This window comes from Cebus imitator, unplaced genomic scaffold (genome assembly GCF_001604975.1).
Source record: "Cebus imitator isolate Cc_AM_T3 unplaced genomic scaffold, Cebus_imitator-1.0 Scaffold173, whole genome shotgun sequence".
Lineage (NCBI taxonomy): Eukaryota > Metazoa > Chordata > Mammalia > Primates > Cebidae > Cebus > Cebus imitator.
Window position 1 is genome coordinate 4,001,572 of NW_016107488.1, and position 15,113 is coordinate 4,016,684.

The following is a 15,113-nucleotide window of genomic DNA, read 5'->3' on the forward strand; positions in this document are numbered from 1 at the left end:
ACCAAGGATTTTTGTTTCCAGCATTACAGTTTGCAGTAATTCATAAACTTCCATTCCAGTAAGGTTTGTCTTTTCTTAAGACAGTCTCACTCTGTCACCCAGGCTGGAGTGCAGTGGTGTGATCTCGGCTCACTGCAACTTTCGCTTCCTGGGTTCAGGCAATTCTCTGCCTCTGCTTCCCGAGCAGCTGAGATTACAGGCACCCCATTTCAGTAAGTTTTAAGACACAGATCTCACACAGGCAATTGGGTCCACATGTTAACAACTCATTTATTCAGCAAAGAGATCACCCAGCCGCCATTCTCCTATGAACAATGCTCACTGCTACCTGAACATTTTAAAGTGCATTATAAGTTGTTTTGATGGAGACAGCTGTAGCTTTTCACCACATTTCAATTACTGAATTGTTTTTTCACCTTGATAACTTAGGGTCAGTAGAAAGCTATTTACTTATATGTTATAGTCAATATACTATGCTAAATGCCCATTAGTAACTGCAACAAACTCACACACACTATGAACTATATCATACAAAATCATGACCATGAGTTTGTGAGAGATTCTCTCTCTCTCTTAAAGCAAGAAATGTCCCACAGCTCAGATTTACATAAGTAGTGCCTCCTTTTAAATAAATTAAAAATCAAATGCTGTCCTGCCTGTAAAATTATAAATATTGCTAACCCATTTAACAGAATGTTAAAATGTTTATAAATGCATTATGTCCCAGTAAATAAACATGGAACTCAACCTCATTTAAAAAAAAGTCATCACACTGGCCCATGGAAGTATCTAGGATTTATCTCCTAACATTAGAAAAATTAAAGCAAATAAGAAGAAAAAAGCAAAGAGGAAAAATGAAATTTTATAAAATGGCAACTACTATGACCTAAAAGAGTGTACTGAGATGTCTTCCTTCAATTCAACAACTAGCATTTCTGGAATGAACATTTGTAGATAACTAGGTAAGGAGAGTGATTCTCTTAGCACTGAGGTCGAAATCACAAGGTATGGAGAAATAATTTACACATTCTATAAGGAAAGACAGACTTTGAAACGGTGTGACTATTTAAAAATCACATACCAAAATTTAGCCAGAATATCCAAGAATGGCAGATTTTGATGGAGTGAAATCTTCAGTGGCAACAAATTAAAACTCATGATCCTATGGATGCCACTTATTTTTACCAATGTGAAGAAAGGAAACATGATTGCAAAGTATAGTATACACTGAACGGGTGAAAAACAGACACTATGAACAATTTAAATAGCCAAAATGTCCCCTATGGAAGCATAAAAACATGATTTTCAAATTGATTCAACTTGTAGTGTGTCTCTTAGATGTTAAGAAGTAGTTCTAGTTCGGTGGCCTACTGAACTGCTCTTTACATAAAATATTTCCTTCATCTTTAAAAAAACGCCTCTGCACAGCGCTGACTCCTTCAGTGTGGGAGAGGAGAAAACTTTGTAGAGTGGGCTGACAAACTTGTTTCCAAGGGCCCTGCCCAGGTGATTCATTCCATCAAATTCATAGTATCTCCAAATCTACATGTCGAACTTCAGGATTTCGTTTCTGGAAAGAAAAATCACCACCATGTTATTTGAAGCAAAATAGTATCTTGTTTCTTTTTATTCCTTTTGATCATTAGTGCCAATGAAAACATTTGCAAACTACTTCACTATAGCATACTGAGAGAAATAGTTGCATAAGAAAAAAAAAAAAACAGATCAATAGGTAAATAGACACACTATATACAGTACAATAAGTAGTCCCACATTCCTAAGTTTGTTCATGTGTTAATACAAAAATGCACTAAGGATCTAGCACATGCCAAGCATTGCAAAACACAGGAAATATGCAATTTTGTGCAGTGGAAAGAAAATCACCGCAAAACAATAATAATCAGAAAGGGTAAATTGACAACCACTCATTTTGTATACTTTAGCAACAATCCATATATTCTTAGGCTGGGCACTGTGCTAGAAAACAAAGCTATGATTATTAAGTAAGACTCTGTTCCTGACCCTGAGGGACTCAGTTTAGCCAAGGAGACAAGCATAGCAGTAAACATCTACAAGATAAAGTATTAGAGCTAATAATAAAAAGTTAACGTTTATTGGGTATTCACTCATCTATCAAGTACTGTGTTATGTGTGCACACATGTGTGTTTTAAAAGCCCCATAATAACCTAATTATTATTTCCATTTTATACATGGGAAAACTGAAATATGAAGAAATTAACCTGTCTGAAGTCACACTGCTAGTAACTGATGGAGCCAGGACTGATGCCAGGACTGATTCCAGGCCTGACTCCAGACCCCAAGCTCCTAACTATTACAGTGTACTAAATAGTAACACTGGGAACAAAAATGAGATAACTATTACTTTTGCTCACGAGATGCAGGAAGACTTCACTGAGGATATAATATCTAAGCTAGGTTTGCATATGGTGAGCCTTCCAGGTAGATAATGAAGATTGTCTAGACAGAAAACACAACATCAGCAAGGTCAGAGAGCCTGCAAAGTGTGCACTGGCACTATGGTACAGCTAGCACAGAAGCTGCAAAAAGGTTAGGGTTGGTAATGAGGCTGGAATGACACGCAGAAATCAGGTTACTAAAAATCTTACATGCTAGCTTAAGGAACTTCAATTCAATAACAACAAATACTATCTATTATTACATGCCTACTCTGTGCCAGGCACTGAAGTGTATATGACAATGAGCTGGAAACACACAGTATTTGCCTTCAGTGGACTTAAGTTTGGCAGTGAAGTGACATAGGTAAATTAAGTAGGCAATTACAATACGTGGCTACCATAGAGCAAAGTAAAAGTTTTGGGTTTCCTTTTCCTATGAGTGCACAAAGGAAGGGCACCTAAATCAACTTGAGGGGAATTACAAATTTAATAAACTGTAATATATTACTACTGTGAGAATGGAGGACAAAAAGTAGTGTATAAAAGAACTAAATCTACACCTATCAAAGGGGAAATAATGTTAAATAAAGAGGAATCGTATCAGACTTTTACGTAGAAACACGGCAGTAAATAAAGACATACTGAAAGTATTAAAAATGGTTATCACTGAGAATATAAGTAATGAGGAAGGTGAGGCAATGCTCATTATTTCTGTTATCTTTTCAGTTCTATTTGACTTTATAAACTTTGTGCATTATTTGATAAAAATTACAAAAATAAATCACAAAGGGAGAAAATTTCTTGTAAATGATTCAGTTAGGATTAGTAATTCCTAGCTTAAAAAGTAATGTCCTAGAACCATGTGCATATTACTTGTATTAAAGGTATCCAGTTATAAAAACAAAATCTGGCATAATACTGGAGTTTTGCTCCAGCAAGAACACCCTACTGAGTGTACACAGGGATTTTTCTTAGAACTAGTGTCGTTCAAGTTTCCTCTTTGATCCTAATGTGAGAATGACCAGGGACCTTTCAACAAGGAGGGCACACTTTTGCTCTCAATCTTTTCCTTACTTAAAACTATTCCTTGTCTCTAGAACTCCCTAAACTCAATATGAAATTTAAAAAATATTCCTCCAAACAGAAATGAAACTAAATTGTATCCTCCTACTCCAATCAACCCTTATCTATCCTACTATGACTTGAAAAATTTACCTGTTCATGGAAAGTTTGACATTCTATTTAAAAAGCACAATGTAAATAAATGTGTACTAATAAAAGCTTTATCTCAAAAAACCCTAAAAAGTTAATTTGCTCTGCTTTTTAAAATCATTTTCAGACTAATCAAATTTGTAAAAATATGTGTGCACAATACAAAGCAGACACATTTGCTGAATGTGTGAATATGATTATGCTTAAAATTCAGTATTTACTACCTAACAAGATATTCATGTGCATAGTAGAAACTGGTATTTATTGACTAAAACTGAAAACCCAATAATTGGTATCCAACTTAAAATTTTCATTCACTTGTTCAACAAATACTTTAAAATCTACTATATTCCTTACATTGCTCAATACCAATTAGGCTACTTTACATACCATGAGGATTTTATTCCAATACCTGCAGAGAGTTAAAAACCAAATTATATAATTTATTTTGCAGTGCTGTAGACTCGTTAAAAACAATGCTGTAAGACAAACTGGAGAAACAAAGGCAAAGTAAAGAACAGAGCATTTAATTCAGACATTATTTACAAGGAATTTTTGAATGCTACAGCAGCCTCCCAATGAATTAATTTCCATTACTTCATCATAAACATAAAACTTAATAGAGGGATAGGAGAAAGGTTTATCCGTACTCTGAAATATACAGGTAGGAAAAAACAAATGTTTAACAGGTCAAAGAACTTCAAAATAATAACAAGATATACTGTATAATTTTGTATTAGTTTTGTAGTTCCTATCTTGTAATATGGGAATCTATGAATTAGTCTCTATTATTTTTAATACCTTTACATAGAACTATACAAGTTCTAGAATTTTAAGCCAAAAATATCTATTTCAACACTCATGGCATTACTCAACAGAGATGGCTCTACTAATACAGAATTATATTAATGAGTGTGACCTTCCAAAATAATCCAATAATAATTACAATTTAAACTTGGAAGGCAACCCTGAGATACTAAAAATGAAGGAATATGCCAGTGAAGAAAGTTTAGTTCTCAAAAGAAAATCAGCTTATTTACATGACTAGGAAAAATAATTACATTCACGCATTCCCTTTTGGTTTGGCATGTCAACTATGAAGGTGTCCTTTGCCTTAAGATTAATTATGCTTTATTACCTTAGCCAAAGATGTTTCCACCTGAATGTGTGGATTATACTTAGCTTTCTGGTTTGAAAGGCTTACATAATTCAAAAACATAATTAATGATTTAATAGCCTGTAGTTAAAGTACAAAGTTAGCTAAACAAAAACAATGAGGTCTGATTGTGGTAAAAGTAAATATAGGTGAGAATGACCAATTTGTTAATTATTCTTAAATCTGGCTTCTGATTTATAATTTCTATTAAAATGTAAAGCAAATAGTCCATTATTTTCCTTGCCAGGCAATTAAAACAAATAGAATAAAGAGCTAAATTTATTCAATCTTGTGTTACCTTGTACAAAAATAACCATCATCTCATATTTTATATAGATTAGTTGTTTGCAAAGTGCAGTCAGTCCAAAGACTGCTGGGGTCCTGAGACCTTTTTAGGGGGACTCTAAGGTCAGAACTATTTTCATAGTAACTGTAAGACGTTTTTTGGCCTTTTTTGCTATGCTGACATTACCTGATGGCATAAAAACAATGGTGGGTAAAACTGCTGGCACCTTTGCACAATTCAAGGCAAATGCATCAAACCATACCAGTAGTCTTTGTCTTTACTGTCCCACACCTGACATTATGGGGGAAAAAACCCAGTTTCATTTTAAAAAGTCTTTCATGAAATAGCAAATGTATCCATTTTATTAAACCTCAACCCTTAAGTTCACTTTTAAAAATACTGTGACATGGCCAGGCTCAGTGGCTCACGCCTGTAATCCCAGCAGTTTGGGAGGCCAAGGTGGGTGGATCACCTGAGGTCAGAAGTTCGAGACCAGCCTGGCCAACATGGTGAAACCCTATCTCTACTAAAAATACAAAAATTAGCCAGGTGTGGTGGCACGTGCCTGTAGTCCCAGGTATTCGGGAGGCTGAGGCAGGAGAATCACTTGAACCTGGGAGGCAGAGGTTGCAGTGAGCCGAGATCGCGCCAGTACACTCCAGCCTGGGTGACAGAGTGAGACTCCATCTCAAAAAAACAAAACAAAACAAAACTGTGACATAATGGCAAGTATGTAAAAGTACTTCTGTAATTGCCTGAGTTGTGAGATGAATAAACTGCTTTTTTATCAGAATACATTTTTATTTGAAAGATTAACAAACTCGGTTTATTCAAATTTGAGTATTGGCAGGCATATTCTAAAAAATGAACAAAGTGAGTCTTATTTCGAAGAAAACGACAGTATTTGTTGCTAATGATAAAATGCAAGCTTTTAAGTGAAAATTTAAGTTGAAAAACACATCCACCCCTATGAGCCTGAGAGCTTACACATATTTAGAAATGTATCAACATCTGAAAGATCTATGTACCTCAGTGAATCAATATTTTCCAAAATACTCATTCATACTGTTATGGAATCATTCAGAGTACAAAGACAGACCAACATATTTTAATATAACAGTGTATAGTAGAGAATTAATCTTACCCAAAGAGAGTTTTGGCTTTTGTTCTCCATAACTGGGAGGGAAATTCTAGGCCCTTGACATGTTCTGCCTAAGAGTACCTTTGTTTACCTGGGGCATTAGCCAGTAGACAGTCTAACAATGTGATATATGATGGGGGCCTTTGGCCACACAGTATCTACTCTACCTCTAGAGGGGCTAGAGACAAAAGGTCAGCCACTCAGGCAGTCAACCATGGAGCCTGAATAAAATCTCTGGTCATCAAGTCTCAGATGAGCTTCCTGTTTAGCAACATATCATGCTACTGTCATATTTCACTACCACCAGGAGAGTAATATTGTACATTATACAGAAAAGACAATTAAAACTTCATGTATGGAACCTTCCTGACTCTGCCCTATGCACTTCTTCTGTTGGCTGATTTCAGTCAGTATGCTTTCCCTATAAGAAGCCATAACCTATAATAAACCACACTGTGATGGGTTTAACATCATTCAGTGAGTTGTAAGAGTCCTAGTGAATTATCAAAACTGAAGGTACTCTAGGGAACCTCCTGAACTCACAGTTGGTATCAGAAGGAAGGACAGTCTTGTAGGCTGTGCCCCCTACCTTCACAAGTAGCATATAAAAAGTTCTTTCATTGATTCAGGTTCTACCAGCTGTTACAACATCAAAAGAGAATATCACAATTACCTCAAAAGGCTATAGGAACAGTCCTCCCTTTCCTTCATATTCTTCAACCAACAAATCAAATCACTATAGACTGACGGCAGAAGCAGATATAGGAATCTAGCTGTCTTCTACTAAGCCAGGCATAAGAGACTATGGCAAAAACGTGAAATAATATTCTTTTTACTTTTTTTTCATTTTGGAAATATAACTATTTATATAAAAATGTGGCCAGGTGCAGTGGGTCACTCCTATAATCCCAGCACTTTGGAAGGCCAAGGCAGGCAGATCACTTGAGGTCAGGAGTTTGAGACCAGCCTGGCCAACATCATGAAACCCCATGTCTGCTAAAAAGGCATGGTGGGGGCACCTGTGGTCCCAGCTACTCAGAAGGCTGAGGCAGAAGAATCGCTTGAACCTGGGAGGCGGAGGCTGCAGTGAGCCGAGATTGTGTCACTGCACTCCAGCCTGGGCAACAGAGCGAGATTCTATCTTAGTAAAACAAACAAACAAATAAAAGGTTGTTTATATTAAATAGGTATGTGTTTTTTAAAAAAATGATAAATATTTTAAAATTTATCTGTTTTCATGCATGGTTTGGTAAATATCAATAACTATAACTCAAACAAAATCTCTTTGGGGTCCACAACAATTGTTAAAAATGAAAGTCTTAAGACAAAAATATTTGAGAAATCCTCATCTATAAACTTCAAAAATCATGTCAGATAAAGCTCATGATCTACAATATTAACAAAATCTTATTTGAAGTACTTTTAATCTAATCAGGTATCTAGATTCTCAAAGAAAAACTTGTAAGGTAGAGATAGGAGTTTTTTCCTTCAATATTTTACAAAATGAAAGAATAGTCAATATCAACTGAAGAAAATGCACAACCTTCAACAAACTATATACATTAAAGATCATTTAGAAGTTTTTATTCATTGCAAACAGAATTCAAATGCCAATAAATTGCAATTTGAGAACACAGACATTTTAAAAGACAACCTGATCAGGAGCAGGTAATATTTCTGTAACATAACCAATAAATTACAATAACCTCCAACTGAATAGAAACAAACAAAAACAGAAAATAATGTCAAACGGACTAAAAGCAAGATATACATTCTATTTTTTCTAACTTTTGACCAGAGTCTAAAGTTTCCTTTTCATCTTTCTCTGGGAACTTCCAAATTGCTTATTTAATGACAAACAACAACAAAAAAAACCCTTTGACTATTTTAGAAACAAAGCAGGCAGTAGAGAATAGTGGTTAAAAGTAAAGAATCTGGTTCAAATCACAATTTCCATATTTCCTTGGGTAAATTATTCAATTCTTTAACCCATTTTCTTGCTTATAAATACCTATACATTATGGAGTTACTGAGTAGGTGAAAGCATGCATGTGATGGATGCACTTCGTGTCTGTTGTAGAGTAAGTACTCAAAAAAATAGCTGGCATTATTATTACGTTATTTTTATGAATACAGCTTACTTTCAGTTCCTTCTCAAGTCTATCTACTTCAGCTCCTAAAGTATCAATAATATTTTCTCCATGTTTAAGCATAAAGGTCTCTAGTTCTTCAGGAGTTTTCACTTCTTGAATTTCCTGTAAAGAAAATGAAAACAGGAAAATAATTTTTTTTAAAGCATAGTTGGTACACTTATGACTTCTTTAAAAAAGGAAAAAAAAAAAAAACTTATAACAAACACCATTAAGTTTAATGAACATTTTTAAAACTTGAAGCCACAGACAATGGATTACCTATTTCCAAAACAATTCAGATCAAGGAAATTGAGTACAATACTACACATAGGTAGCACTACAAAATTACTGGGGAGATAACATAGTCAATAAATAGTTTTAGAATAACTATTTTCCCATAAGAAAAAAAATTTAATCGCTATCTCCGATCATTAAACAAATAGTTTGAAGTGGATGAAAGATAAAAGGGTAAAAAACAAACCAAAAAACTACTAGAAGAGAAGAGGATATTTTTATGATATTGGGATATGGAAGGATTTTTCATGCAAAAGAATAAAAAGTATAGGGGAAAAGATTACAAATCTGACATTAAAATTAAAAATCATATTAAATCTTTTGTATAACAACAAAAAGAAAAGGAAGTTACAAACTGGAAAAAAAGAACTACATTTATACAAAGAATGTAAATTTATAAATTACATTTATACAAAGAATTATATTCTTTGTATAATTTACATAATTATTATATATTGTACAAATATGATATGAAAAATAAAGAGTTTTTCAAATCTATAAGAATAATACAAATCATAAAAAATCAGGCAGCAATGTAGAGGAAACTCCACTGGTCAATGAACTTCAATGTTTACTAACCTCAATGCTCCAAGAAATAAAATTAGAACAAGATACTATTTCACGCCTGACAAACTGGCAAAAATTTTAAAACTCTATCAATACAATCATGTAAGACTATGAACAAAGAACTTTGATATATAATGATGGAAGTTAAATTGACACACTTTGGAAAATAATTTGGTAAGATCTAGGCAAGTTGAAGATAAGTACATTCAATGGCCCACCTATTTAAAATCTAGCTATCTATATATACACCACACTAAAAAAGCTTTCATATATGTGAACAAGGAAATGTGTGAGAATGCAATCATGGCATTATTCCTAATCGTTTTACACTGGAAGTAATATGTCTATAACTAGACACAAAATAAATAAATTACAGCATATTCATAGGATGAAATACTCTATAACAATGAAAGTAAATTGACGAGATATATAAATTAACATGAAGGAATCTAAAAAATGCGTTGTTATGCAAATTGTAGCACTGCATACATATACTTTGATACCATTTATATCAATTTTTAAACATTCAAAATGTTACATATTATACTAAAAATGCTGAAAAGTACAACAATCTGAATGGAAAAGACAGGTACCAAATTCAGCATAATGTTTAATTCTAGGGATAGATGAAGAATGAGATCTAGAAACAGAAAATAGGGGCTTGAACTGTTATTGTAATTGATTTCTTTAAGACCTTAAGCAACACACTATAGAGCAAGATGTTAAGAGCTGGATAGCAGCAAGTGGTAACCTCTGTGCTGTTCATTATATTCTCTTTTATAAATTCTCTTAAACTATTCTTAATCAAAAAATGGATTCTGGAGTCAGGCAGATCTAAAGTCACATATGACTTCATCTCTATGGCACTGCAACTTCAGGTAAGTGACTTAATCTTTCTGTGTCTCAATTTCCCTATATGTTAAAATAAAAATGTTATTTCATTGTTGAAAGAACAGGGTTGTTGAGAGTAAATCAGAGTAAAAAGATTAAATGCACATAGCAAGCACTTAATAGTAAGTTTGTTCTTCTGCTGTCTCCTCTGAATCCTTCCATAGTAAATAAAAAGGTCTCCGTCAAATTTTGGAAGCTAAGAAGTTGAGAGCTCACGTGTCTTTACGACCTACAAAAAAAATTTCATTTTGTTTACCTTAAAAGTATTTTTCTAACCCTCAGTTATGTAATAAAATGATAAATAAACTTACTTGTAACATTTGGTCAAAATCTTGTTTTTCCAAATATGATCTTGTAACAACTCGCCCATCAAAATCTACTTCTGCCTTAAATCTTACTTTACCTAATCCCAGATCTGTGGCTTTAACATCATGAATTGCCCTGCAATCAATAACAATGCATACAGATTTATTTATACATGCATACACATATATATACTTTAATAGCACAAAGTCTTGAATTCTTGTTTTTTTCCCCACTAGTGACAAAAATGGACCAAGATGGTTTCAGAATATTCACTATTAAGTACCACTCATCATTTTCCAAGGTCCGCTGTCCATTTAGCTTTTTTTTTTTTTTTTTGCATGATATCATAGAAAGGTGCAAATTTAACAAATGTTATTTTATGGTAATTTGTATACATATGAGTTGTAAAGCTTGTGTATTAAAAATTCATTAACTCAGCTAGGCACACTGTCTCACACCTGTAATCCCAGCACTTTGGGAGGCCGAGGCGAGTGGATCGCCTAAGATCAGAAGTTTCAGACTAGCCCAACCATCATGGTGAAACTCTGTCTACTAAAACTACAAAAAGTAGCTGGGCGTGGTGGCGCATGCCTATAATTCCAGCTACTCGGGAGACTGAGGCAGGAGAATCGCTCGAACCCAGAAGGCAGAGGTTGCAGTGAGCCGAGATTGTGCCACTGCACTCCGGCCTGGGCAGGATGAGATGATTTCAAAAAAAAAAAAAAGAAAATTCATTAACTCTAAATCACTTTTCTAAAATGTCATTTTATTTCATAAGCCTTTGTCTCCATATATCCACTTACCAATTTCCTACATGCCATATAAAAATTTGTTTTAATTTATAATAGTAATTTATAAGAGTATACTAACCAAGTATATGGTCACTGGCTTCTTTAAAAGTCTTCATACAATGCTGTGAAGATCTCTATTAGAATGAGGTTAATAATAACTGCCACATGGGATCGATGTTAGGAATAATGAGCTAATATATATATAAAATGTTTAATAGAGTACAAACTATAAGGCAGGCATTTAATGAATGGCTTTCATAAAGTGGGTACAGTGACATCTTTATTTTATAGATGACAAAACCATCCCAGAGGGGCATAAGTGACTTGCTCAAGGTAATTCCACTAGTAAACAGCAGACCAGGACTCCCCAGCCCAGCTCTTCAGATACCCAAGCCCAGCGGTTTTTGCATCATACCCTTTTGCCTCCCAGACAGGAAAGCATATACTCAAGCATAACTACTTTTCATCCCTCCTGCCCTAACCCTCAGGAATCAATCTTGCCTAGGAACTGTTGAGAAATTCTCTTCTTTCTACAGTGATCACCATAAGATCTTTTTCTGTACAGCATATATAACTAAACACTCTGAATTCCGAGGACATAGAGATCTACTAGAAAAACAATCCTAAGTAAGACTCCAAGTGTTCTTAAAACATTAGACTCTGATTTCTGAGTGATCCTGAGGAGGTTACTAAACACTGAGTCCTAATTTTTTTATCCATCTAATGAAGCTATATTTTAATCAACCATCAAGGGTGAAACAAGAATTAATGTTTTAATATTTATAAAGTTACATGTGCTCCAGTGAAAACAAAATTTGTTCAGATTGGCAAGAGGCTGTATCATTTATTCCTTTTTTTTTCCTCTCCTGGTAACTCACAGAACATATTTATTCATTTTCAAAAAGCACTTCTACTTTAGTCTTCACAGAGTATTAATAAATTTCATTATTTGGTTGATATGTAAGTAGCAACTAATAAATATATTTAGACATACTTTTTCCTTATGTTCTTACACATAACTAACTACAAACAGATAACTGTTTGGGACAGGCAGCTTCTCATATGGCTCCCAATGATCAATCCCTGCCTGGTATACACAAGCCCTTGTGTAATTCTCCCTGAATGTGGGCTAGACCCACCAAATGAGACAAAGTGATGAGATGTTATTTCCAAGACCAGGTGACTAATCTATGACTTTTGTCTTGTTTATACTCACTGTCTATTGCCTTAATCAGCTTGTACTCTTTGATTAAGCAATCTGCCATGTTGAAGAGGCCCATGTGGCAAGGAGCTAAATCTTGCCAACAATCATGTGACTAAGGTTAGAAGCAACCCCTTCCCCAGGAGACGACTATAATCCCAGTCAATGCCTTGATTACAGTCTGCAAGAAACCCTGAAATAGAAGACTCAAATAAGCTATGCCCTGATTCCTGACTCACAGAAACTGTAAGATGATAATATGTTGTTTAAACCACTAAGTTTTGGGCCAATTTGTCACACAGCAGTAGGTAACTAATACACTGTTTAAAAAATTGCATAAATTTTCTGGATTACTATCATGTATTTTTTCCAATAATTTAATCCATAGGTTTTCACTCTTCCAGAAAATTTCGAATTTGCCAGTCTTTCAGTTTGTAGCTCTTTTTTCAGACATTGCTTATTAAACAATATATGCAAAATTATAAACATATATGTACCAACAACAGAGCACCAAAATATGTGATGCCAAAACTGAGAAGAAATGGAGAAACAGTAATTCAACAATAATAACTAGAGACTTCAATACTTTCAATTAATGGATAGAGGCTGAGCGCAGTGCTCACACCCAGCACTTTGGGAAGCCAAGGTGGGTGGATCACCTGAGGTCAGGAGTTTGAGACCAGCCTGGCCAACAAGGTGAAACCCCATCTCTACTAAAAATACAAAAATTAGCTGAGCATGGTGATGAGTGCCTGTAATCCCAGATACTTTGGAGGGTGAGGCCAGGCGGTGGAGGTTGCAGTGAGCCAAAATCGCACCACTGCACTCCAGCATGGGCGACAAGAGCAAAACTCCATCTTAAAAAGAAAGAAAAAAAAAAGGATAGAACAAGAGGACAAGGAGATCGTTAGGGAAATTGAAATCTTGAACACTATAAACCAATTAGATATAACAAACATCTACAGAACACTCTACAGAACAACAGCAGAATATATTTTCTTCCAAGTACTCATGAATATTATCCAAGATCGACTATATGTAAGGCCATAAAACAAACCTCTGTAAATTTAAAAGGACAGGAATAATATATATTCTTAGACCATAATAGAACAAAATAATAATAATGGAAAGAAATCTTTGAAACTTGCAAATACATACACATTAAGTAACATACTTCCCTAAATAACTGAAAAGAAAAAAAGAACTTAGAAAATACTGGTAGATTAATGAACATGGCACAATACACCAAAATGTATACAGTGCAATACTTAAAGGAAAATTTGTAGCTATGATTGTCTATTTTAAAAAAGAAGAAACATCAAAAGCTTAACCTTAAGACATTGGAAAAAGAGCAAACTAACCTGAAAGCAAGTAGAAGGAATAAAATAATAAAGATTAAAGCAGAAATTCATGAAAATGAAAATAGAAAAAAAATAGAGAAAGTCAATTAAACCATAAGCTGGTTCTTTAGAAAAATCAAGAAAAATGAACAAACCTTTAGCCAAACTAAACAAGAGAAGAGAAGATTCAAATTACAGAAATGAAAAGATGAGACATTAGTACCAACACTAAAGAAATAAAATGGATTATAAAGGAATATTATAAATAACCGTATAACAGCAAATTAGGTAATTTAGAAGCAAAAGACAATTCCTAGAATACAAACTACTTAAACTTTTAGGTCAAGAAGAAACAGACCATCTGAACAGATCTATAACAAGAGATAGAATTACTAATCAAAAAACTACCCACACAGCAAAGCCCACATCCAGCTAGCTGAATTCTACCATTTAAAGAAGCTAACATCAATTATTCACAAACTCTTCCAAAAAAATTGGAGAGAACACTTCCCAACTCATTCTCTGAAGCCAGTATTATCTTAATACCAAAACCAGACAAAAACATCACGTGGGAAGGATATTAATTTGGATTATCTCACATTATGTTTCTAACTCTAATACTGATTTTAAGAATGCTCAGCTGCCCAGGCTATAGTGCTGTGGGTGGTATTCACAGACATGATCACTGAATACTATAAGTAGAAGACTTAAGTCTCAAACTCCTGGCCTCAAGTTATCCTCCTGCCTCAGCCTCCTGAGTAGCTGGAACTATAGGCATGTGCCACTGTGCCCATCTCTCAACTTCTAATCTTGTTCCAATGAGATAGTTACTTTTCAAGAATAAACATATAGTGCATAAAATATACATCTAGTAATCATTAATATGTTTTACTAGCTCAGATATACAGGTCATTTTTAAAAGATTTACTTTAAATATTTCAAGTATAACACAAAACATTTTCTTATTTTAAAGTTTGAAAAAAAAATAGGGCAAGTTAGTAGAAAATTGGGTTTTTAAAGGTTTGTTCTTTCACTTCATTAAAAAAACCACGATGCAGCTGGAATTTCACTGAAAAGCACTACTAGAATTCTATATTGCTTCTGCTGATTATCTCCTGTCTCCAGTTCCTTAGTTTTAATAATTTAAAAGAGAAAGATTATAAGAAAAATATTTAAAATAAGCTAAAACAAAGAGTCTATTTTCAAAATAAATATAAATTATATTTAATTTGGTAATCATTTCCCAATGAATAAAAATCTTTTTGAATTTATGTTCAATTTGTAATTGCAATGCGAATATACGGCAACTCTACAGGTTCCACATTATGTCCACATTAAGAAGGCAACTACTTTGCAAACTTTTTTTTTTTTTTTTTTT

At 34.0% G+C, this 15,113-nt stretch overlaps 1 protein-coding gene across 2 annotated transcripts in view; it reads right to left on the reverse strand.

Moving 5' to 3' along the window:
- Positions 1-250: 250 nt before the first annotated feature.
- The window catches only part of SLC30A9 (solute carrier family 30 member 9), a 108,209-nt gene continuing 93,346 nt past the window's right edge, over positions 251-15,113 (reverse strand). For both annotated transcript variants that reach the window (XM_017544912.2, XM_017544913.2), the window contains 3 exons: positions 10,409-10,538; positions 8,355-8,468; positions 251-1,570 (listed from right to left, as the gene is read on the reverse strand). In XM_017544912.2, the coding sequence (XP_017400401.1) occupies positions 1,526-1,570; positions 8,355-8,468; positions 10,409-10,538 (289 nt within the window). In that variant the 3' untranslated portion in view covers positions 251-1,525. The remainder of the gene's footprint in view (positions 1,571-8,354; positions 8,469-10,408; positions 10,539-15,113) is intronic.